This window comes from Canis lupus, chromosome 4, assembly GCF_048164855.1.
Source record: "Canis lupus baileyi chromosome 4, mCanLup2.hap1, whole genome shotgun sequence".
NCBI lineage: Eukaryota > Metazoa > Chordata > Mammalia > Carnivora > Canidae > Canis > Canis lupus.
Genome location: NC_132841.1, coordinates 74321165 through 74347102, shown reverse-complemented (window position 1 = coordinate 74347102; position 25938 = coordinate 74321165). Strand labels below are relative to the sequence as shown.

Below are 25938 nucleotides of genomic sequence, written 5' to 3'. Positions count from 1 at the left end.
TCCCCATCCATTGTCCAGTTCCTTGAATCCCTATCCATACTCGGGAGCCTGCAATAACCCACAAAGGCTGGGGAGAATTATGGGGCTAAACACTTGCCCTTCAGTGGATGACATTTTTCAATTCACATGTATAACTTTATTTGGGGCATCCTTAAACTTGGGTTAGCTACCAGAGAGCATATAGGAGAAATGTGAGGTGTAGTTCTTGTCTAACAAGCTCACAAACCAAGACGGGAGGAGAAAAACTGGGCACAGGAAATAACCAAGGCAAAACACAAATCATGTATAATAGAGAGAGTAAAGGGGGCCTTCCACAATGATGGTACAAACAGTTGTTAAATTGCAGGGTTTAGATGATAAATGATGCCAATTTTCAGAGGGGTTCAGTTGCTGGAAATGGGAGAAATTGAGGGAGCTTTCCATAGGTGGTGCTTCTTCCCAGGCCTTGAGGATTTGGATCCCTGGTTGGGAAAGCAGGAGAGGATGATGCTGGGGAGCCAGCCATGTAGCACAGCGGGGAGGCTCAGTTTCAGAAACTTGCCCTTGACATGCAAAATGGTAATACTTAAGAGCCCAGGAGAGAGCCCATGGATGGCATGGCTGAGTCTTTTAATAAAAACACTATAAATTTTCATCCTGGTTTTAAAAATGGATATACTTGACTTTTATGCTTATAAAATGAGGACAGAGTTTTAAATCCTCAGTATTTATATCTTTTATGACCATAGTTTGAAAGTGGCTTCTCTACCTCTTTAAATATTTGCGGCAACCAGTACATGGTTCCAAATGGAAAAATGAGCTGTCATCATGAGAAATGAGGCCAAGAAGGTTGGGATTTCCCTTTGTTAATAAAACGCTCAGACTTCTGGAATTTCTTTGTAAATGCCAATTTTTAGTGCCTTGAGTGGAATGGGTGGAGGCTGAGGGATGGGAAATGGGGTTGAAAGATCTTTGTAACAAATCTTGAGAAATGCCTCTCAAACATGATTGAGGCCTTCAGAGTTTACATTGTGGGTGTGTGTTTAATTTTATGAAAGATTTGTTCCCAATTATGTTTTTCATTGTACTAGGGAAGCAGTGGACATTCCATTAAAAAAAAAAAAAAATCAGGGCAGCCAGTTCAAAATGGCTGGCTCCATGAAATATTCAATTGGTGGTATTTTTTTAGGTAGCGGCTACTAAGGATTGTAGCTTTCAGCCAAAGAAATGTACACACCCTGTGAATCTTGAGGAACCAGACACATCCTGCTCAGACAGGAGTTTGAATTTGTTGCCCGTTGAGAGAACTACTCTTGGGAAGGTCGATAATCCATATCTCTGCCAAGGTATTTTTTTTCCAAGGAGTTTTTGGTCATTTATAATAAGGTTTTTACAGATGCCCAAGTCTCCTTCCCCCCTGCCCCACAACACACACACAGGGAATATTTAAAATCCAAGTCTCTCTGTTGACAGAAGAATCTTGGCCAAATCTATTGTAAAGCTAAGCCTCTTTTATTTAGTACACATAATGTCAAAGTACATCAGAGATGACCTTTTTGGGTGGAGGTATGAGACTCTTGTAAACTTCTGGAGAGAAATTCGGTCAGGTTTGTGTCCTCCTCCATATTTTCCAGGTCTTGTCAGCCCTCCTGAATGGGGAATCTGCCCACTGTCTGATTTCTCCTTGTATTAGTTTCCTGGGGTGGCCATGAACACAGACCCAGTGGCTTGAACAAGTGAAATGTATAGCTTCTCAATTCTGGAGGTTACAAGTTTGAGCTCAGGGTGTCTGCAGGGCTGGTTCCTGAGAGGGCTGTGAAGGGGCAAAGCCCTCCAAGCTTCTCCTGGCTTCTCCTGGTTTTCTGGCACTCACTGGCTGATAGATGCATCGCCTGATCTCCGCCTTCTCCTTCACCTGGCATTCTCTCTGTATGTATGTGTGTGTCCAAATTTCCACTTTTTTATAAGGACACGATTCTGTTGGATTAGGGCCCACCCTAGTGATCTCATTTTGACTTGATTACCCACCTCTGTAAAGACCCCATCTCCGGATTGGGTCATATTCTGAGATGCTTCAGACTTGAACTAACCAGTTCAGGTGGGAGATTGGGGAAGTGGGGGCAGTGGAACACGAATCAACCCAAAGCATACCTCCTTGCTTTTCCATCTGAGAGAAGTTTCTCTGAAGCTTTGCTGCCCCCCGCCCCCCCAGCTCCCAAAGCATGCACACTCATGATCTTAGTACCATTATTTCTTGTGGACGATTTTCACTGTCTGATAGAGGAAGGCCAGAGTATCACAATTTTTTAATCCAACATATAATATGAAGAGCAAGACACTAAACATTGGCCACTGACCTACTGCAGCAAAAATAAGTTCTCATTTATTGAATGATGCTCCGTGCCAGGCACTGTACCAAGCCCCCCACCTGCTCTGTATCATGTAATGCTTCCCAAACTCTTTCCAGTTGTCCTAAAAACATTTTACAGAGGAAGAAGTTAAGGGCAAGGGAAGTTAAGTAGCTTGCCCAAAGTCCCGCATTTGATGAAGGGCAGAGAGATCCGAATCCTGGGTGGCTGGTTTTTTTTTTTTTTTTTTTTTTTTTGCCACCAAAGCTTGCACTGTCGACCCCTGCACATACTTGCTGACACAGGGCATTCTCGTTCCTAAATTCTAAAGCTTTAAACCACACAAGATACCTTCTGCTCTGTTGCCCTCAGCACAAAGGCCCAGGCAATGGTCCTGCGTGATACGAACACGCTCTATAGTGACAGAGCTCACCAACATTGGTGTCCTTCCTGTGGCAGAGGAGGATCTGGGAAAATCTTGGGTTGTTTTCTGGGAGGCAAATACACTAAGGCCTAAACTTCTAAAGCAAGAGCGAACTGATGCTAGTTCTGCTCTTCTACTGGAGCCGATAAAAATGTCTATCTCTAAAAACAAAATCCATCTGTTTCTAAATAGAGCCTCATTGCTGCCTACTGGATCACAGCTTCATTCTAGCTACCCCAGACTAGAACTCCAGGAACTCTTGGTTAAACCTGATCCATTCCAGATGCGGCTGGAGACAAACATGAAACTCAGAACCTGGCCCCTAAACTTGGGGAAATCTGAATGTCTACATAAGCAGTGAATCATCTAGGTTATTACTCCTTATCACTGTATTCTGAATTAATTACCTAATCATTTAGAATTCTTGATGACCTTGATTTTTTTGTGTGTGACAAATTCTTGTATGTAACTTCTCCTGGAGAGTGAAATAGGAATTGCTTTTGGATTCACCCTGTGGTGCTTTTCAGTTGAGTTTCCATCCAAAGATCTTTGCTGTATAGAGGGGGTTATTTTCATTTATGTGACACTTGGGGTCCGCATTAGCTAAAGGCCCAGAATATCTATAAAGATGAGGCCATTAGCCTTGACTTTGCTTTTGTTTGAGTCCCTACCTCCTCTTAAACAAGGAAAGTCAGCATGTTGTGATCAGCTTGATTGTCCAATTATTAGGGTAGTTTTTATTCCATTAATGAAAACTATTTTAACTTTTTGGAAAGTACTGTCTGAAAGGGCTTCATTTTTATTTTCTTGGGAGGCCAAATGATCTGATGATCTCTCCCTCCAGCTTTTTCCCCTGGGCTGTCTTATAGGCTGGGAGATGAAAGGATTTATAATGTGGGACTTGAACAAGAAAATGTCTGAAGAACCACATGTTCTCCTTGGATGGGTTTATTCTGAGATGTATTTCCCAAATGCTGAGGATGTTGCTATGGTGACTTTTGGAACTGGGGCTACTTTTTTGGTGGGTCTTTCATAGGAGTCCATGTGAATTCATGGAGCTGTCCATTCTTTGGCGGGTTGTTTCATAACTGAGAAGCTCCACGGTCTTTCTGTGAGGTCCAGTGGACATTTATTATGATGTGGGATAAGCTGTTATAGCAAAATACTCTGAAATCAAATGAGCTAGAGATTGTTTTCTTAAGTTAAAGTTACAAGTACTCCAGGGCCAGCAGGATAGCTCTCCATAGACTCATCTAAGGACCCAGGTCTTTTGACGATGTCCTTTTGCTACCCTCCAGAGCTACGCTGTGCATTACAGTAGCCATTTGCCACATGTGGCTCTTAACCATTTGAGATGTGGCTAGTCCAAATTGAGCTATTCTGTGCATGTAAAATACACACCAGACTTCAAAGGCTTAGTACCAGAGAAAGAATGTAAAATAGCTCCTTCCTTAATAATTATTTTTCCATAATTATACAACTAATGTGCCAATATTCTGGGCATATTGGATTAAATATATTAAAATCCATTTCATCTGTTCCTTTTTATTTTCTAAATATGGCTCCTGGAAACTTTAAAGTCTTGTGTTATAATTTTTTTTGGATAGTGCTGGTCTAGGGTGTTGCTCATGTTGCATATTTTTCTGGCTTTGTAAGACTTAAATAGAGTGAGAATGGAGCACAAGCATTTTCCTTTTTGAAGGCTGTGACCCTAAAGGTGCACAAATCATTGCCTTCATGTGGAACTGACTAGGGCATAGTCACATGCCCCTACCTAGCTGCAAGGGAGGCAGGGGACATGTCATCTAGTTGGCAGCTACAAAACCAGCTAAATCCAGAGAGGTGAGGGGAACGGACACTGAAGAAAATGAACTCAGTGCTATGGTTGAGTTGCCTGCCTTCTACCTCCCCTCTCACCAAAAAAAAACAAAACAAAAAGCAAAACAAAAACAAAAAAAAAAAACACTGAAGTCCTAACCTCCAGTATCTCAGAGAGTGACCTTATTTGGAAATAGGATCTTCAGAGAGGTAATCAAATTATTTAAAAAATGAGGTCATTGGGGTAGGCTATAATCCAGTATGACTGGCGTCCTTATCAAAAGCAAAAATTTGGACACAGAGGGAAAACTGAAGGACCTAGGGAGGGTGCATATGACTGTGAAGGCAGAGATGTGGAAGATGCATTGAAAAGGCAAGGAATGCCAGAGATTGCCAGCAAACCACCTGAAGTGAGGCATGAACAGATTTGCCTTTACAGCCCTCAGAAGGAGCCAACCCTGCTGACACCTTGCCCTCCAGCCTCCAGAACAGAAGACAATAAACTGTCATTGAAGCCATCCTGTTTGGGGTACCTTTTGGTGGCAGCCCCAGAAAACTAAGATACTTAGCTGCAGGTGATTTCCATGGTGAACCTTGTTTGGGAGTTGAATGATAGAAGTGTGCCAAACGTTCTGAGTTTTGATTATTCTCACCCCAGAAAGGACTAGTGGTTGCTACTGACCAATTCCCCCATTGTCCTGTTGGTGCAAGACTATTGCAACATGCCGTTTCAGGGAAATCAAATGCCTTTTCCATGTAGAAAAGAAAACTGCCATGAGTGGTACCAGCTAATGACATTAGTTTATCAATCAGATTTTTTTCTTTTGAGTCTATTAATATGTTGGGTGACCAGCCTTGATAAGATAGGGGATTAACAGAGGCCTGATCAAGTATACTATTTTATAACCATCATTTTGGGATTACTTACATGGATGGGAACTGTCAAGACCTGATCCACACCTTCATAGGAAAGTTTGGGATGATGTCAGCCTATAATTACACATTATAAACCTAAATTTAGGTTACACTGAATGTCTGTATTCAGTGAACATGCAGTTTATGAAACTGAAAATCTGAGGATTCTTGTACTGATTAATTTCCTCTCACCATATATGCCACTTTGAATCTCAAACTGTGGGGCTTAGAATTCTGAGCAGAACTTGAGATTTGTTCCACAAGAACTCAAAATAGTGGCATTTCTATTTTGCAGACATAGAACTTTCTTGATATGACCTAAGATCATATTTTTTTCTGCAGCCACATTCCCTTCTTGATTCCTATCTTTTTTTTTCTTTTTTCTTTTTTTTTTTATTCTTTTCTACTTTTGCTTGCAAAGCCATTTCTTTCTCTTCGTGTGCTTGTTCTCTTGGATATTTGAACCCAAGTTCAGGGCACTATATTTATCCCAGTTAAATTTTATTTTGTTTGGTAAATCTGTTGCTCTAGTTTTTGCATCATTTTAAATTCTGATCCTTATAACCACACTGAGTTCACACATTCTTCACATAAATCACACATTCTTATAATCGCATAATCTACAAACTTGGTAGACATGCCTCTAATTCATTAAAGTATTGGATAGCTCTGCCTTCAGAGATCCAGATCTATATGGATATATATATATATATTTTATATATCTATAGAACCAGATCCCAAATAATATGGATTAAGGCATTGTCATTGTCCATTTGGATGTGTGTGTGTATGTGTGTACACAGATATACACAGTGCTATATATCTGTGTAATAACTATTGACATCCTTCCAAATGGACAATGTCCTAATCCATGTTCTGTGTGTCTGGTTATAGCTGACCTGTCATGTTGTTTCTCAATCCTATTTTCTGTTTTGTCCCAGTTGTGTTTCTTACTGCCTGTGTGATATTGGGCAAGTTATGTAATTTCTCTGATCTTTGGCTTTATCTGTAAACCAGGGTGATGCCAGCACCTCCCTTAGCATCATCATGAGGGTTAAGATAAAATCTGGCATGTAGTAAATTCCCAATAAATGATTGCTGATAACAGCATACCCAGTGCCTGGTATCAGTAGGTGTTCTGTAGTATGTGATGAATAAATAGTCTCAGAAGTTGACTCTCCAGAAGCTGCTAGGACTCATGTGTGAAACAGATACAGCTGTGTGAGGCTTGTGTTGTTCACTGCGGTGTCAGGAGTGCAGGTGGTAAATGCCACAGGAGTCTCATAGAGGAGGTGAATTTGGGGTTGGGCTTCTTGATTACGGTAGGATTACGGTAGGATTACCAGAGGAAAGCAGTCTGGTGGGGATGGGGTGCTAACTGAAGAAAGGGATGAACGTGGATGAAGAATGGGAAATAGGGGCCCCTGGGTGGCTCAGTGGTTGAGCATCTGCCTTTGGCTCAGGTCATGATCCCAGGGTCCTGGGATCAAGTCCTGCATCAGGTTCCCCGCAGGAAGCCTGCTTCTGCCTCTGCCTGTGTCTCTGCCTCTCTCTGTGTGTCTTTCATGAATAAATAAAATCTTAAAAAGAAAGAAAAGAATGGGAAATAAAGTCATCTGATACTCAGATGACAGGAGGGATGGATGGCCCTGAAAGCTGGGAGTCCGGGTGGGGCGGGATGGGCAGGTGTGAAACTGAAGGCTGAGGCTAAAGAAGGTTGCATTTTGGGGGAAGATTGCATTTTTGGGTGGAAGGACGGTGGGGGTTTTGAGAGACCAACTGGAGAAGAGGATCAGGGCTGGGGCCAAGGCTGGGGTGGGGGTGCTGCGGGGGTGGGGCGGGATGTGGTGCTTTGTGTAGGTGTCCGTGAGGAGCAGGGAGGAAATCTGGGTTCCTGCTCTCGCGCCAGCGCCACACCCTGTTCTGGGCCTGCCAGCCAGATACGAGTGCCCCGCATCTCCTGAGAGATCTGGTGTGGGCTTAGTGCTGTACTTGCATTTCACGATTCTGTTTGGTGAAAAGAGATGGTAGGAAACTTCACACACACACACAAAAACCTACTTGATTTAGAAAAAATGGGAACTGCTTACTTAACATTAAAATCCACTTCCATGTCAGGCATTATCTAAGCAACTTAACCGCTTGTGATTTATTCCTCTTTATTAGAGAACAACCATGCTTATCCTCATTTTAGAGAAGAGACAACCGTGACGTTGTAACGTGCTGCGCGAGCTTGCTAGCCCTGTGTTACCAAAGTTGTACGGCTGGAGTGTTTTAAGCAATCAAGATGCATTGTTTGCACAGTTCTGGGGGATGGACAGCTGAGCTCAAGGTGGGAGGCACGCAGGAGAATCTATTCCGGGCCCCTGTGCACGCCCCTGGTTGCTTGCTGGTGTTCCTTGGCTTGCCTGTGTCTTCAGCATCCCGTGGAGTGCTCCCTGTGTGGGTCTCTCTGTCCGCATGTCCGCCCTTTGTAAGGACAGCAGTCCTGTTGGGTTAGGGGCCCACCTTCCTCCAGAATGACTTCCCCCTAACTACTGATGTCTGCCAGGACCCTGCTTCCAAACAGTTGTGAGGGGTGCCGGTGATTCAGTTCCTAACACCTCTGTCCACATCACAGAGGGGAAAGTAGGAGCCGGGACGTGCATTGGTGGGGAGGAGGGGGGATGGATGCCAGCCTGCAGGAGCCACACCTGCACCTGTGTCTCAGGTTGCTGCCCCTGCTGTGTGCAGGTGTGGCTGCCAGAGATGAAAGCCAAACCACGATTCCAGGCAGCCAAGTGAAGGCCTGTGGTTGCATTTCAGATTCTCCTTTACAATTTTCCAGTGGCAACTGACAGGCGATAATCATGGGTAAACTTTGACCAAAACACGTCCCAGTGAAGCCAGCTAGCCAGATGCACGGGATTAGTTCGAAAGCCTTCAGTGCCAGAGATAAGAGCTGGGTGGAGAACGTGGAAAGCGAAGTGGTTAGACCTGTTCTGGTGGAGGGAGAGGGGCGGGGAGGGGAGGATCTCAAATGCAAATTGGACTCTGAGACTTAAGGGATGTTTGTACTGTTTTCTGGTGGGAAAATAGCAAAGGACATGACTCAGACCAGGTTGGTAGTGCTTGGGAAGGTCTGGGGCACAGTTGTCCCGAGTGGTGGCTTGGGCACTGGGACGGGTGTTGGGGCCTGGGCGGTGCTCTGCCGATAGTGGGAAGGGGGGGTGGTTTTGTAAGCTCTGGTGAGCGAGCACTCAGGGAGTTAAGTCCCACCGGAGTGGGAGCCTGGTGCTGTAGATTCCTGCCTTCTCGAGTGTAAAGCCACCTCTGCCCTTCGCCCACGGCGAACCTGTGGATCTGAGTGGCAGGTGGCAGTCAGGGTCATGCTAGGATGAGATCATGGTCCCTGCTTGGTCTGCAGCATGTGACCCGGTTCTAGGTAACCAGGCACTGTGTCGAATGAATGATTAAGAGCAACATGAAAATAAGATACAGTTCATCGTCACTGCTCATGCCTCTGGCCCCACTTAGCTCAGTATTTACTACTCTCTGCACATCATGGACCAGAAACAAAAGCAGGAGGATTTTTCTGGATGGGTTCCCTCTAGTATGGTCTGAATGTCCTCTCCACTACTTTGGCTGTATTATGTGATGTTAACGAGGATCATCGGAGGACCTGGCTTGCTCTATACGACGCATTCGTGTACCTGTTTGGTACCTAAACTATGAAATGATTTTGTAGCCGGAGCTCATTAGCTCCAGTGCTTTGAGAGCTACACTAACGAGACCAGCTTGGGCGCAGGCTAATTAGCTAGCCTGTGTTCCATAGGCAGAAATTACCCCAATTTAAACCCAATTTCCTGACTGGCATCTGTGTCTCTTTGGTCACTAGAGAGCTCGAGTATTCTTGAGAACAGGGCTACTTGTTACTAGAAATAAAACAGTGCTTGGGCCCTGGTTATGATGGGGCAGCTATTTCGACTTCATTTAAAAGATGCTGGGGTTATTATTCAATTTTATGGGCCAGTGACTCAATTTTGGAGTCACTTTGCTAACATTTGTCAAAAAAGATTCTGGGCAGGCTTACTCCTAGCTTTGAAAGAATTCTTCAGAAAGGGTTAAGTAAGCCCTCGAGACAGACACAGGTCTCCTATTTTGACCCCAAGTAGAATGTAGTGACTGTTCCTTATCTTTGAGTTTCTGGTTCTTTCAGGCCCATTGTGAACTCTGCTTACACATTTCACTTTTCTACCACAAACCTGTGTTTTGTAAACGATACCATTGGTTAGTTCTTGTTACAATTTTTGGCCTGCTGAAGGGAAACTATGTGAAGGAAGTCTTCTAAAATGTTGAGTTGGAAGTATTTTGGTAGTGTTATTTATATTAAGGAAAAAATGGAGAGTAACCCATATTTTGCAGGAGTAGGCAAATACATTACTTTACATCAATGAAGAGGAATGTCCTAGAGTCTTTAAAAGTGTTAAGCTTAAATTATGTAGCGACTGGGAAAGTGCATATGATAAATTAAGTGGAGAGAGATTTGAGTTACAAAATTATATGACATAATTACAACAAAGGAAAAACAAATGCATATGGTACGTATCAACACTTCTACTTAGAGGGATATTGAGGAAATAGAGAAGGGCAAAAATATTTAGCTTTGAGGATATTCACCAGGGCAATGCTTTTACATCTATAAAAACTGGAAATCACTTATGTATTATAATAAAACAACTGGGTGAGTGTATTTTTAGAGTACATAATACAAAGCCATTAAAAAGTTGCAGAAATCTACTAAAGCAGTTTCATATGTTCTTATTAAAGGATAAAAGCAAGTGCTAAACCTATTTGTGATGTTTAAAAATTTTAATGTTTTTCTCTCCCTAGAAAAAGAAATCTGAAGGATATGAACAGGGATAAGAGATCTCCAAGGGCAGATGCAAGTTTTGGGGAGCCTGCAGTTTATATAAAAATCTATGACAGTCCTTGTTTTAAAAAAAGTGCCAAGAGGTTGTGTGTGTGTAAGTGTGTAAGCATATTTCAAGGCCTTGGAAGAACCCATACACGTGAGGGGGTTTCAGTATCAGTAGCTTGGGTAAAAAGGCTCTAGCTCTACGTTTTTGCATCTTCTGAGCTGAAAGTAAGAGGAGGCTACTGCCTGTGGCATCCAGCACATCTCACATCCCAGCAGTGACTCTGTAGGCCCCTAGCATCTAGTCACAAGCCTAGTAAATTGCCCTAACCCAAGAAGGTTCTTAAGAGACTTTGTGGTGGTTCTTTTCATTTAAGTACCTGGATCTTTCCTATAGTTCTGTCATTCTCCGAGTGTGATGCTGAGACCATCAGCGATCCTGTGGACCTTGTTAGAAATGCACATTCTTAGGTTTACCCTGGATCTACCTACCTAGTTATTCTAGGAGTAGGGCCCAGGGGCAGCCCAGGTGGCTCAGTGGTTTGGCACTACCTTCAGCCCAGGTGTGATCCTGGAGACCGGGGATCGGGTCCCACATCGGGCTCCCTGCATGGAACCTGCTTCTCCTTCTACCTGTCTCTCTCTCTCTCTCTCTCTCTCTCTCTCTCTCTCACTGTCTCTCATGAATAAATAAATAAAATCTTAAAAAAAAAAAAAATAGGAGTAGGGCCCAGCCAAGCCCTCCCTAGCCCTTGTGGGGTGATTCTGGTGCCAACTGGAGATTAGGTCTAATCTGGCTCTGTACTTATTAACCTCCCTATACAGGACAGTCGCCTGGAAAGCTTTTGTAACTGCTTATCACTAGGATCCATCTCTAGGTTCTTTGTCCTATGAGAGAACATTGTATGACCACTTCAAATGAAGGATTTATAGATTATGACACTTTCAATAAAAACAGAGAGTGTGTAGGTGCATACTCACAGCGATGTGCTTTGTCTGTCTTCTGACCTCCTGCAGCATCCAGAATTACTTGACGGCTGGGCTGGGTTTTGTGAACAAAATCCAGAAAGTGTCTCCTAAGAGTTTGTTTCATTCATTAGTTAAGCTCAAATTCTGTGTGCCCCACTGTTTCCTATTTAGTAAAAATGGGAATTTTAGAAAAATACCTCCCTCCTAGGGCACTGTGAAGAATAAATAGGATAAAGATGCACAAGATACTCCCTTCCAATTCCCAAATACTTTCTGTCCTCAGTTACAGATTTCCTCTATCTAATTTTTAAAGAGATAACATTTCTTTCTTTTCTATATTTCGTAAGCTAGAGATCATGAGGAAATTATGTTTATCTTCCTATGGACTGAGTTTGTTTGACTGCCTGACTTCTCTTTCGTGGGAAGTTGGAAACAAATGACTCCTCTGACGGTGGGACACACACACTTGTGCTACCCACTTGTGCTACACACACACTTGTGCTACCTACACATGTGTCTGTTAACCACTTGAAATGTAGCTTGCCTAACAAAGCAAATTTTAAATTTTATTTATTTTAAAGATTGTATTTATTTATTTGACAGAGAGCATAAGCAAGGGGAGCGGCAGGCAGAGGGAGAACCAGGCTCCTCACTGAGCAAAGGAGCCCCATGCGGGGCTGGATCCCAGGACCCCGGGATCATGACCTGAGTGGAAGGCAGACACTTAATGTACTGAGCTACCCAGGAGCTCCCAATATTATTTATTTTAATAAATTTAAATTTTAGAGTACTCCATTCAGATATTGGAAAACTTGTGGGTTTTCTTTGATATTGGAAAACTTAATTATGATTGGCACAACTGGAGTATGTGAATTTGGTTTGAGTGTAAATTTCATGAACTGTAAATGCATGTCAAGTATTTCTGATAAAAATGTAGCAATGGAATTGAGATGTACTTCCTATGAATGTGCAAGATTTTGATGGCGTGGCATGAAAAAGAAGAATGTAAACTATTCCGTTAATAGCTTTCACATTGATTTCATGCTGAAATCATAATACTTTGGTTTTACTGGGTTCTATCAAAGGTGGCTAATTTCATCTGTTTTAATTTTTAAAAATGTGGCTATCAAAAAATATAAAATGTGGCTAACATTCTGTTTCTGTTGGAGAGCACTGTATTAGACCCTGACAAGAAAACAGAAAATTGACTCACACCTGTAAGGCTGGAAGTGAACTGAGACTGGTCATCTAAGTTATCGCTTTGCCTCAGCACTGCTGGGTCCTTGTCTTCATCCTTGGAGCTGACCAGCCCGTGTAGAGCCTGCCCTGTGCACCAGTCCATATAGCCACTTTCCTTTGTTTCTTGCGATGTGTGCAAACAACCTCTGTATTTAAATAAGTGATATCCTACCATTGGCCATCTGAACTTAAGGGGAGTTTGAACTGTAGCTGCTGGTTGAACAACACTCATTTCAATATGGAGCATCTCAATGACATGCATTTTTTTAATGTTGTGATTCTGGCCCTTGTGTGTTTTTTTTCTGCTTAAGTGTTCTTGCAGCAAAGGAATGTCATTGTTCTGTTCCACTGTTTTTCTCTGTCCATACAAGGGAGTTACCATTCTTGGAACTCAGATTTATAACCACTTCCTTATTTTTGTTATGCCTCCTAATATACTTAAAAACGGGACTTGACCTTCACATAATTCATACTTTTCCTTGAAATGTTAAATCGCCCACTTCAGCAGCCTTGGTTTTATGGGACCCATGGAATGTATATATCTTCCCATATTAAAAGTTACTCATTAAACTGGACACAATGAGATTCCTGATAAAGTAAACATAAATACAATGTCACTTAAGGATTTTTTTTTCTGCCTTTATAGGACTTTGCCCATATTTGATGGGCCGTTACTCGAAATATCTCTGGCTGAGTAATGGATTTGAAGCTGGTATTTAGACACTATGTTGACATTTTAAAGATGATACTTGAGGCATGGAGTTCTAGATTCACGGAAGGAATTTTTCATTTCAGAATATCGTTGCGTTGGTGTTGGGCCTATTGTCCATGATGCTATATCACAGAGTACTGTTAAGCTCTTTACTCCTGATCCGTGTCGTGTACTCTCGCTGGCTCCTTTTACATCAGGAGTGTTTTTCTCAGCTTGAAAGGCCAGGTTATCTATGCCATCTTACAGGCGCAGAGGTTAATGCTTGTGTCCCTCTGGATCTGCCACATGTGGTTCTTTGACCTTGAACTCTGTGCTGTGGATTGCATTTCGTGAGAACTATCCTCTTTTCACTCCAGGAAAACTTCTCATCTTTTTAACAAGAGGCAGTAACTCAATCAGGACCTCCAGCTTTCACCGCCCCCCATCCATTACAGCGTATTAAGACATGATAAATACGTAAAACATGAGGCCAGAGAGGCAAAGAGGCTGGCTCAACGTCTTATGATTTCTTCCGGATGGCGTCAAGACTTGGCAGGCGGTTCTGTGGCCACGTTTACTGATCTTCGCTCTGCCAAGACATGTGTGAGGCTCCTGCAAATCAGTGTCCTTCCCTGGGTTTCCACATGGGTAAAATAAGATGCTCTCCAAAGTCTCATTAAGCTTTAAAGTTCTGTATTTCCTGTCCAGGTCTCTTTCTAACCCCCTCTGCTCCCATCTGTCTCTGTGTCCACTGGTAATTGCTTCTGTAATGGAGTCCGAAAGCAGTACATTTATTTTTACTGGAGTTGTGCAAAGTCCCACGGGCATCTGGAAAAAAGAATACACTTCTTAATTGGAGTCTGTTCAAGGCTCCCTTGGTACCTAGTCAAAGTGTAGCCTTCCTCTTGCCCATGACATTTCTTGTAATCTCTACTGATGAAGGACAAACAGGGAGGAAAGAACGTGATCCTATTGTATATAGAGGTTCTAATGACCTTCTTTGAAATGTGCAGGTCTTTTTTTTACATTTCCTTAAGCCCAAAGCAGAGCTGTAGTAGACAGGAAATCCCTGTCTCTGACCTTCTGTCCAAGGGGAAAATCAGAGCTTTGAACAAATGTCAAGAGAAGAGAGATTGAGGTAGAGGCAGGAAGAGAGAAAGAGAAAGGAAGGAAGCAAAAGGCCCTTGATGTCTTTTTTGTCTACTGTATTGACAAATTTGTTTGGTTTCTGAAGTGGAGAAAGGAAAAGTTAGCTTGTCACGAAATTAGGTGGCATAAAAAAAGCTGCCTTCTGAGTTTTACCTACATATAATTGAAGATATAATTTATTATTTTTTATTTTTTAAAGACTTGATTTATTTATTCATGAGAGACACAGAAGAGAGGCAGAGACATAGGTAGGGGGAGAAACAGGCTCCCTGCAGGGAACCTGATGTGGGACTTGACCCCAAGACCTGGGATCACACCCTGAGCAGAAGGCAGACGCTCAACCGCTGAACCACCCAGGTGTCCCAAAGATGTAATTTAATATATTCTTTAGAACCATATTTAAAGTGATGAAATGGCTAAGAAAGAAATTCCAGTGTTTTTAAGAAGTCTGCAGAGTTCTGACCATATAATCATGTCAGCTGTTGAACATCAAGTAATTATCTTGCCCTTTTTACCAAAACAGAAAAACTTGTCTGAAATTTATTTAGAACCTATTCATTGGTAGTGGGTATCTTTGGGTGCAGCTGTTTGGATTTTTCACCAAGTTGCGATAGTGAAAATATCAGTAGCTGTTTTTGTGTTTGTTTTTTTTTTTTTAAACAAGATTTTACATTCTGTTAAAACTATGGAGGGGTAAGATTGAATATAAATGACTGTTATGCCACAGATAAAACTAGATGCCTGAGGGCCTGTGTGGAGTCATTTAGTTAAAACATTCCCCATCAAATAGTGATGGAACAATTAGTCATATAGAAATTTGATTTCTAAAGTCAGCTTTCAAAGTCAATGGCTACTTAATGTCAGTTTCACAGACGATGAGTTTCCCTAGTATTTCTGAGTTAGAGGGTTAGCCCTCCTCTCTATTGTTTGCTAAAAAACAAAAAAACAGAACAAAAAAAAGACTTTTACCAATATAGTCTTGGGCGGTTGTTCTTGAGTCCCTTTGCGTGTTAAAATTACCTGGGGAGTTAAAAAAACAAAACGAAACCCTGTTACTGCTCTTCATCCCACCCAGCCCCAAACCAACTGAATCCAAGGTCTGAGTATTTTTAAGGCTCCTTTGAAGACTGTCCTGAGTGGAAGGTGTTTAGAACCACCAATCTAGGATAACAAGCAGTCATGTAGTAAGGAAGCAGTATTGTAGATACTCCTGATCTGAGAGACATCAGAATACCAACCGCCCCATTGATAATAAGTGGAGGACCCTGGGTTTCAGACCATCTTGGAGAAAGTAAATGCAAATTTAAAGCCTGTGCTAAAATTATTTTCAAGTGGTCTTGCATTTGCAGTTCTGTTGTTCTGCATGCAGAGTTGTGTAGGCAAATATCTTCAGTCTTAAACCAGAGATATCAAATTTGACCTTGACAAGGAAAGGCATCCCCACTAACCAACTTCTGGAGGCTAGAAGTCTGAAATCAAGGTGTGGGCAGGGCTGTGTTCCCTCTGAAACCTGTTTTCCTCAAGTTCTCCTGGCTTCTGGTAGTGAGCAGCAGTCTGTTGTGTAGATGCCTCACTCCAGTCCTCCATCTACCTGTGCCTGTCTTTGTCCAGATTTTCCTTTTAAGGATACCAGTCATTAGAATAACACCTACCCTACTGACCTTGTTTTAACTTCCCCTGCAAAGACCCTACTTCCATATAAGATCACTTTCTGAGGTCTTGGAGGTTAGGACTTCTTATCTTTTTTGGAGAACATAATTCAAAATATAACGCCAGTTGGTGAAAAACAATCTCCCTTTAATATGTTTCATCTTTAATTCATGACCTCCTGAGGGTTTAATTCTTCACTCATAAACATCAAAAAATAAGTTTGGAATCTCCCATGGAAAGGTCATGCCAGATATAAGCAAGTTTCTGATATAATTAAGCCCTCCCCCAACCACCGATTTTCTCAGCATTAGCCTGGGTGAGAAAAAAAATGAAATCAAAATCCCTTACAGTCCTAGAGTTGATCCATCACATTTGTCCTTAGATCCCCCTGGGTTTCAGAGCTGGTAGGATGGTTGGAATCCAATAACTAACATGTCCTCAGTACCTTTGTTTGGAGGAAAGACATCGCAATGGACAGCAAAATAGTACAACACAGTTGACTTCTAAATGTTACCAAGGACACTGTACCTTTCATCTATAGCTTTAAACTTTAATCCTCAGAGAGAAACCCTTCTACCCACAGGCTAAAGGCCTTCAGCCAACCTCAGGCAGCCCTGTTGGAATGCTCCCTGATGTACCATGGGGTACGGTATGTCTAAGGAGCCTGAGAGACACTAACATTTCTCAAACTCCTGTCCTAGTTGGTAAAATAAGGTGAAAAAATTAGAAAACAGTCATCCTAAAGCTTTTGTAAGGAAATGGACTGATTTTACATGAGCAAATTTATTCATGTGACAGCACTGGCTCGTTAAAGCACTTGGTTGCTTGATTCTTGATTGCTTTTGTAATTCCTTTATGGTGAGGCACCCTTGGTCTCTTCCCATGGGGTAGGCCCTCTGATAGAAATTGCCTCAGTATGAGAAAGAACTTCCGTGTCTCTTGCTGCTCAAGGATGGACGGACTGTCTCCAAGGCCCCAAGGCTCAGGAATTTGCTGAGACTGCCAAATTGGCTGGAAGATTAGATTTCATTGTTTCCCATACCTGCTTGATGATAAAAATCACCTAGAGTGCTTGCTAAAAACAGAGATCCCCAAATCCTCTCCCTGGAGATTCTGGTTCAGTAGGTCTGGGTGGAGCCTGGGAATCCATATTTCAATGAGGATCTCCTCTCCCACCCCTTCACCACCCATCCCCTGTGAGTGATTCTTATCAGTGAGTGGGCTTGAGAAACACGGGGCTAAATGACTTCTGATTAGCGTTTGAAGGTAGTAGGATTGAACATCTTTTCCCTTATGGCAGAGATTTCTAGTAGACTATCCGATATCTTTTCTCCTGTTCGTTCTTAGTAATAGAATTCCATTTAAAAAAATGGGGATGCAGCCATGCTCAGCTAAAAGACCATATTTCTCAAACTTCTTTGAACTGGTTTTGGCTATGTCACTGGGTCCTGGTCAATGAGAATGACATGGAGGACTGGAGAATGGCTCCAGAAAGGGATCTTACCACACTGCTGAAAGCTACACATTTTTTTTTTTTTTTTTTTTTTTTTGTGCCTATTCCATCATCTTTTTCTTCTTCTCTTTGGGATGAGTACTTGATGGTTAGCATTCCAGCTGCCATCTTGGGCCCTGAGGTGATCTTAAAGATGGAAACCTTGTATTAGGTTGATGGAACAGATAGAAGGAGCCTTAATCTCAGGAGTCCTTGGGCCTATCATGTCAGCTCTGGGCTCTTCTCAGACTCTGTTTGTACATTTATACTCAGTTTATACTTGTCTTGTTTAAGCCACTGTCATTTGAGGTTTTCTTTCATATGAGGTCAGACCTAATCCTTATTGATATAGCTCTGTTTGGAACTTTGAGTTTCCTTAAAGCTAAACTCATTATTCAAGTGACCTAATTTCTCTGTGTCTTCAAGATAGATTTCCTGACCCTAAAACCCACCTTCCTTCCCCCAGTGAGGACAGTTAAGGACCCTTTCAGTTCCAAGAGGGTGGAACAAGTCCCTTTGTGGGAAGAATACATTGAGTCACCTTGTATGCCTAGTGTCTCACACTAACTGAAAAAGAGGAGTTTTCACCTGATTTCATGCATGAATGAAGGAATGTTGAGTGAGAAGTAGAGGGGATTGGAGGAAAGCAAGACAGTGAGATTTTCCATTCTTTATATTTTCCTACTTAGGAGTCTGTGTATTAAGGGAGCTCAGTTGTAATAATGTGTCAAAAGTATACTGTAAGATATAAACTATAAAATATCTTACATATGTTATTTACTGGGCACTTAGTTATGCATAGGATGTTGCTTCAGCTGCTTTAGGTTGATTTCTCCAAGCGGGCCTGCTGGATATTAACAGATTTATAAGCAAGAAAAGTTTCCTTGTTTAAAGTTTAGAAAAGGTTTAGGTTTATTATAGGATGATTCAGTCCCCTTTGAGGTGTTAGTGTATATTGTGATTAAGAAGGGAAGGTTGTATGTGGAGGGAAAGGTGTGGGTGGGTGGGTGGGTGGCATGATAGTATTTTTTACTGTAAAACCATGGAGTATGTACCTTGAGGAACAGAACCTGGAGAAATGCAGCTTTATTGGGGGAGATCACATAAATCTTGTAAGAATACATATTTAGTACCTTGGATGCAAGGTCCTGGATCCATACATGAGAAGGGTGACATGGAGGGGTTGGGAAGGTGAAGGACAGACTCACTAATGGAAGGATCTTGCCAGATGGGGAGAATTCCCAGAGAGGCAGGACTGAGGTCATTCCTGACAGAATCAACTCTAGCCTTCCCAAAGGGGTGTGGAGGTGGAACGCACAAGATGTGTCCCCTGTGGTCCAGTCTGTCTGTAGGGAGGTGGTCTTGTGGGACAACTGGGGGAGAAAATGACTTGGGGGCATCTAGCTCCGGGAGTCCTGGAATGAAGGGATTGTATTTAGTTTTTTAGGAAGTCATAAAAGGCTTTTAAGTAATGTGTCTGGGCTCTTGCCTTTAGAAAATTTAATGTGGGTAGTGTAGGTGAGGAGGGATGGGTAGTAGGTCTGGCCCCTGGGAGAATGGGTTAGCAGGTGGTTATTTAGGTGAGAAGGGATAAACGACTAAGGGAAAAGAAGGCCACATGTGGACAGAAAGACCCAGGTAGATTAAAGAGGCGTGTTCGAAGTAGACTTGGAAACCCTTTGGACATCCATGTGGGAAAGAGTGAAAAGATAATGGATAATTCCATTCTATTAAATAGAGGCAAATGGTAATAAGAGGCAAGAGGGGGAAAAGTTGATTCTTTTGGTAAGTAAGGGGTGGCAGGATCGGGTTTGACCTGTGGTTCATGCCTTAAGGAAGGGGCAGTGAGAATAGCAATTGGAGCTAATGGGTTTTGGCCACAAGTACTGCAGTAAAGTTGACTTTGTGACTTCACATCTCTGTGTCTGCCTTTTGGGTCATCATGAGGATAAAGGACATGATGGGTGTATTTTGGTGCATTGTGAACTCTGGCTGTTCTATTTCTATTCATAAGAGCAGAGGGCTTATGTGAATGCATTGTTTTCTGAAAATATCATACACAAAGACACTGCAAAGAAGTATTTTCTAATACCGGTGTTTAAATAAAACTTTTTTTTTAAGACTTTATTTATATGAGAGAGCACAAATGTGAATGGGGGGGGGGGCACAGCAGAGGGAGAGGTACAAGCAGACTCCCATGTTTAGTTTGAAGCCTGATGCAGGGCTCGATCCCACGACCCTGAGATCATGAACTGAGCTGAAACCAACTGAGCCACCAAGGCACTTCCCAAACATAAAACTTTAAAAAAGGAACACCCTCAGGCTTGACTTCTTTTTTTCATCAAGGGTCTGTTTAATGGGAAAGTTTAGATGTTTTCTCTTGGTGTAATTTCCTGAGATGATCCTACTCTTCTGATCTATTTTGCTCTATTTGAGTGTTCTTTTCTTTTTGAGTAATGAGTTATAATTCTATTAAAACTGTGTTTGAATTCTTCAACTAGATTTCTAAGTTTCTACTCTAAAGGCTCTATTATCAGATTTCTCTATCATTTTAAAGCATCCATTAATGTCATTTTAAGCCTCTACTTAATGGTTTCTATTCCTCCACCCAATGTACTTTAGAGCTACTGTTAAGTCACATTACACACAGAAGAGATTGGCAAAATAATTTCAGATTTTTAGGGAGGAAACAATGTAAATGTGGCATTGGGATCATTGGGATGGGGAAGTGGAGAGAATACCATTAAGTATATGTACTGTCTACTGGGCATTCCAGCCAAGAAGAGAGAGTGATTTACTCTTTGAGTTTTCAGGGCTGAGTGGTTTCACTTCTTGCTAGACTCAAGGTCATATGATCTTGCTCATATGTAGACATAAGTTAGAAATATCAGCCTAACTATAATTATTGGACAGGAAAGGAGGCAAGAACTCCCAGCTTTAAGACCTAGTAATATATGATGATAATTAGCCCTCTTGTTGAGTACAAGAGCAGAAATCTTGAATATGCAGTGAGAAATACTATTCCAAATACCTTCCTGGCATTGTCAGAAATTCTTAGCCCCAGGATTCTGGTTTTCCCTTACCGCTTCTGTCCAACTCTCTGATAAGGGGCATGGACGGCGGTTGCTGATTCTATTAAGATTAGAAGTGAAATAACCCAACCCTGAAAACAACTGCTGGGCTGGAAGGATAAACATGTAACGAAAGTCAGCTCTGGCCATCAAAGGAAGAGTAAATCAGAGAAGGGGACCTTAGGACCCCGAAGACTCTCCTGACATGTCCCTGCGAGAAGGTTGTGTCATAGGGGTCAGGGGTTATTTGAGTTAGTCAGAAATAAAAGAGGATTTTTTTTTATCCCCAAAAAAGTAGTATCTAGATATTGCAAGAGGTGCTTCTCTATAGCACGTTTAAACCTGTGGGGTGACAGTGGTATTGTCTCCATTTTACAGAAGACTAAGACCCAGGGAAGTTGATGCTTTCCCCCAAGGTGGCGGAGTTGGGATTCAACGCCAGGCCTGTCTGTGTCCACTGCCTAAGGTCTGTCCCATCATCAAAGCCTAGGAGTTTTATCTTCGGAATAGGTCCACAAACTGTCCCTCGTTGTCCTCTTAGCACCTGGGCCAGGCAATGCCCCTGTCTTACCAGGATTGAGCCTCTCTGCTTCTCCTCTTGCTCCCAGTGGCTTAAGTGATCCTTTTGGTCACTACGGTGTCCAGAGTCCTTCAGTGGCTTCCCCTCCCAGGTCCACAAGCACCCCCCGCCCCGCCCCCCCTCCAGTCCCCCCTGTGGTGTGTTTGGCAGGTGAACACACTCATTTGCATTTCCGTGCTGTTTCCAGCCCGGAATGCTGTTTCCAGACATCTTCAGGGCTCCCTTGCCTCAGACCTTAGTGACGTCTTCCTTGATGCTCCCACTTCCCCGTATAAAATTGTCACTTCTTATCCTCACTTTAACTTATTAAACGCATATTACCGTTGACATAATATTTGTTTATTTGTGATACATCTATGTGTTTATGACCTGTTTCTTCCCCTAGAGCAGCAGCCCTTTGAGGACCTAGACTTTGGCTAGTTCACTGCCTGAATCCCCAGCCTGGCACATAAGAGGTGCTCAATAAATCTTTGTTGAATCAGTGACTAAATGGGTGAGTTTATTACCTCAGTTAATAAATTAGGATCTTTTTTATCAATCTCCCCAGAATTCTTATGAGGCCAGACACTGTAAAGGAAATGAGGACTTTTTTTTTTTTTTAATTTAAAGGGACTTCCTGGTAGAAATTTATGTATTTATATGCAGCATTTGGATAGTTGCAGTTCAGTACAAGAAAAACAACCGTATTTCCTGTCCTCTAGGAATTTGAAATCCATAAAGAACTCTGACCTTGGAAAGGCCTGATAACATACATCTGGAGTTGTTTGTGGCAAAGGATGAGACAAATAAGCAGCTATTCTGTATTACAGGAAAGGCATAGTGTGTTTGTTTTGTGTTTTGTTTTGCTTTTGAGCGACTGCATCAGTGCCCCACGGGTAGGGGAGAAGGGGGAGGGACATGGAGAATTGCCTGTGGGCTCTGTGCTCAGTGCAACCCAGACTCCTGACCCTGAGATCGTGACCTGAGCTGGAATCAAGAGTCAGATGCATAACCCAGTGAGCCACCCAGGCACCCTAGAAAGGCATAGGTATTAAAGGATAAGCATGGGTGGATTCACATGCCCCCATCTTTTGAGAGAAGTGGGAATTTGGACGATAACCCAGGTGAGGCAGGGACTCCTTGGCCATTACTGGTTCCACTGGGGCCACCCCCTTGTACCTCCTTGGGTTAGCATTTCTGCTGCCATTCAGGGAAGACTGAGAATGGTCAGCAGTCTTTCTCCTGTGGACAGCTAATTATAAATTTGGGGTTAATTTCTTATAATATCTACTCGCCCACTTTTTGTACCCTTCCACTTCCTCCTCTTTTCTGGGCCCCTTTTCTTTAAAAGGAAAGAGAGAAAGCCCAGTTGGACCAGATGTCATCCATGAGAGTTGCTCTCTTCAGCCTTTCTCCATGGCTGAGAGGTTGGTAAAGTTCTAGGGAACAAGAGGGGGAGCTTCCTCCTTCTCCTGTGCCCAACCACATATTTCTTGTAATTGGTGCGATGCTTCCTCTCCAGGGTCGGGAAAATTGTTCTCTGACTGGCTGTGGCCAGTGTGTGACTCTTAAAGTTGTACATTTATTGTGTGGTTGTGTAATGGATTCCACTCGTGCACTTAATAAGATGAAAGACATTTCCTTCACTTATGAATTAAACAGGGGTTACTTGGTGGGTCATTTTTTAGACTATATATTTTAGAGTTACCCAAAAGAGTATCTTTATTGTGTACGTGCCTAAAATTAAGAAGATTTAAGAGCTTTAAAAGCACATTTCTTATTTTTTTCTTTCCCCATTTACCCAGAGCCGAACAACCTTGCAAGTAGAAATCATGGGTTTTAGTATATTGGCACAGAGACTTAAAAAATCTAGGTGCAATTTTAATGTTGTTTTATGAGTTGGGATTTCTTCATTGTTTTGCCACAAACCAACTTCAGTAGATATTTTAATCCCCCTCCTTTTACTCCCCCATTTGGAGGAGAAAAAAAAAAAAAAGTCCTTATGGAATGCAGTGATTTCAGAGCTCAGTGGTGTCAGGAGAGGAGCCTAGGGGTAGGACTTGCATCCCCAGCCAGGTTTTCTTTTTTTTTTTTTTTTTTAAAGATTTTATTTATTTATTCATGAGAGACACACACAGAGAGAGGCAGAGATACAGGCAGAGGGAGAAGCAGGCTCCATACAAGGAGCCTGATGTGGGACCTGATCCCGGGACTCCAGGAGCACGCCCTGGGCTGAAGGCAGGCGCTAAACTGCTGAGCCACCCAAGGATCCCCCCCCAGCCAGGTTTTCTTAAGGGTGTGAACTCTGGTAAGTGCCACTGAGGAGCAGCCCTGGGAAGGGAGCTTATTCCCCCTCCACCCCAGCCCCCCTTAACCCAGGCATGCCCCTTGAGTCAGGCCATGAGTGGCCTGGTGCATTTTACTAGGCTGCCTGCGAATGTGAGAGCAGAGGACTCTGGGAGAGTTGTGCATCTTTTGTTGAAGGAGGTTTTTCTAGGAACCTTAAGTACCAGGATTCTTGCCTCTTCAGCACAGATCTGAACAGAGCTGGCTCCCGTTTCTCAGGGAGGGCAGTGAACTGGCTCTACATTCCTGATGGCTAATGACGTTGTTCCCATCACCACCTCCTTCCAACACTGCAGGAAGTGAATGCTGGCCTAGTAGGATATCCTGAAGGACAGAAGCAGGGCAGGGAGCAGACAGAGAAAGGCTCATTCTTCTCTGCCCGCCATTCCTGTCACTTGCTGCCATGGGTGCAAAGTGGAAAGGCGCACACATCACCATTAGCTAAAGATGAATGCTGGCCCATTCTCACCGGGAAGAGCAATTAGCAAATTAATGAGTTATGGCTGAGGGGACCTCTCCTCTCAAAGCCTACTATTTAGGAGTGATCCCTTGGTAACCACCTTTATTAAATAAACACAGATGGAATGTTGGTCCTTCAGTTGGTCCTTCACAACTGTTTTCCTGTGGTAACACAGTTATCCACTTTACCAGGCATGAATGGTGATCACACACTATGTAGTTGGTGGTTCCCAACACTTTTAGGCGTGAAAACCCTCTTCTAATATATATAGACAGACAGTTCATGAACCTTTAACTTCTAGCAACTATTTTATTATCTGTTGGTTGAGAAGATGTATAATCAAGATCATAATCAAAACCAAGATCAGTAATATGTGAGATGCATTTGAATTGTAATTCTGGAATTTACTGTACTTGAAAATTGTGTGTGGCAGGGGGCATATTACACACACTGACTAGAGCTCATGGATTAATGGGATTTGTCTCTCTCCTCACCCAGTTGAACAAAATCCCTCTCTCCCCCTCATACTAGGGCTAAAGCCCCCAGGTGGAGCTCTACCAGGAGAGTAGAAAGGTTTGAGTCAGACAGATGATGACAGGTTTAGACTTCCAGCTCTACCACTTTCCCTGTGATTCCTGGATAAGTTACTAAAACTTCCTATGTCCCTGCTTCCCCATCTTTAAATGGACATCACACTTAAACCTCACAGGTTTTTGGAAGAATTGAAGTTTTGAAGTTTTCTGGTGCCTCACGGGCTACCTGATACAGGGAGGATGGCCCTTGAGTGTTTGTTTCCCCTCCTGCCTATGCTTCCCTATTCCCAGGACAGATCCAAGGCCAGAAGTGGCTAAAATCACATAATTTTTTTCTGCCTCTGGGTATTAACTTTGAGCTGTGTTGTACATTCCAGTTATTTGGTCTGTTGTAATGAGTGGCAACCGATTTTAGTGGCATGACACAAATATTTATTACACTCACAGTTTCTCTGGATGGGGTTACATGGGTGAGCATCACTGGCGGCTCACTCACTCTTTGCCTGGCAGTTGATGCTCCTTCTCATCTGAGACCTTAAGCTGAGGCTTTTGGCCAGAACATTAGTATCCCTTCACGTGGCCTGGGCTTCCTCACAGTGTAGTAGCTGGGTTCCAAGAGAACATCCTGAGAGAGAACCAGACAGAAACCATGTCACCCTTTGTGACCTAACCCTGGGAGTTACATGGTGTTATTTCTCCCACATTCTATTGGTTGAAACTGTCACAAAGTCCTGTCCAGATTCAAGGGGAGGAGAAATAGGCTCTGCCTCGTTTTTGTTTTTTTTTGTTTTTTTATAAGACTTTATTTATTTATTCATGAGAGAGACACAGAGAGAGAGAGAGAGAGAGAGAGACTCGATCCCTCGACCCCGGGATCATGCCCTGAGCCAAAGGCAGATGCTCAACCGCTGAGCCACCCAGGTGTCCTAGACTCTGCCTCTTGATGCAGAAGGCAAAGTTCTGGAAGAGCAGATGGGACCAGAAATCTTCCTAAGTGCCATTTTTAAAAAAATATAATATGTTGCAGCATATGAGCAGTCTAATTTTATAGGCAGAGGAGCTTCTAGAAGGTTCTAGTACTAGTGTTCTTTTGGTTACTATAGTAGCATGCCAGCCGGTACACTTAGCAAAAGCCAAGACCTTAACATAAAGGCCTGGAATATAGGACTTTGAACTGTGTTCCAGGACAGGTTTCACTTCCCAGCTTTGAATTTGAGCCTGAGTTTTCACTCATTTCGTTTCACTGAAATGTCTGGTTGTCAATGGCTTATAGGTAACTGGACTCAGAGATGCAGGATACACACAGGAAGCCAAGGACAGACTCTTTCCTTCTAGTGCCATAACCATATTTCATGACAAGAGCCGTGTTGCCTATACCACACATACCTTTGCCCTATT

At 42.7% G+C, this 25938-nt stretch overlaps 1 protein-coding gene and 1 long non-coding RNA gene across 24 annotated transcripts in view; one reads left to right on the top strand and one right to left on the bottom strand.

Annotated features, from left to right (window-relative positions):
* The window catches only part of RAI14 (retinoic acid induced 14), a 138391-nt gene that overhangs the window by 26808 nt on the left and 85645 nt on the right, over positions 1-25938 (top strand). The window contains exon 2 of one of the 17 annotated variants that reach the window (XM_072824942.1): positions 21021-21108. The exons of the other annotated variants lie outside the window; for them this stretch is intronic. Coding sequence (XP_072681043.1) covers positions 21044-21108 — 65 coding nt within the window. The 5' untranslated portion in view covers positions 21021-21043. The remainder of the gene's footprint in view (positions 1-21020; positions 21109-25938) is intronic. 17 annotated transcript variants of the gene reach the window in all.
* LOC140632672 (uncharacterized) lies at positions 445-25190 on the bottom strand. 7 transcript variants are annotated; one of them, XR_012030297.1, is made up of 5 exons: positions 24986-25190; positions 12566-14108; positions 11363-11457; positions 10762-10828; positions 7645-8425 (listed from the first exon to the last, which is right to left on the bottom strand). It is a non-coding gene; the product is annotated as an uncharacterized lncRNA (long non-coding RNA). The 7 variants fall into 7 exon arrangements; XR_012030299.1 differs by having other exon boundaries at positions 11363-11423; XR_012030300.1 differs by lacking the exons at positions 7645-8425; positions 10762-10828 and adding an exon at positions 445-461 and having other exon boundaries at positions 11363-11423; positions 24986-25189.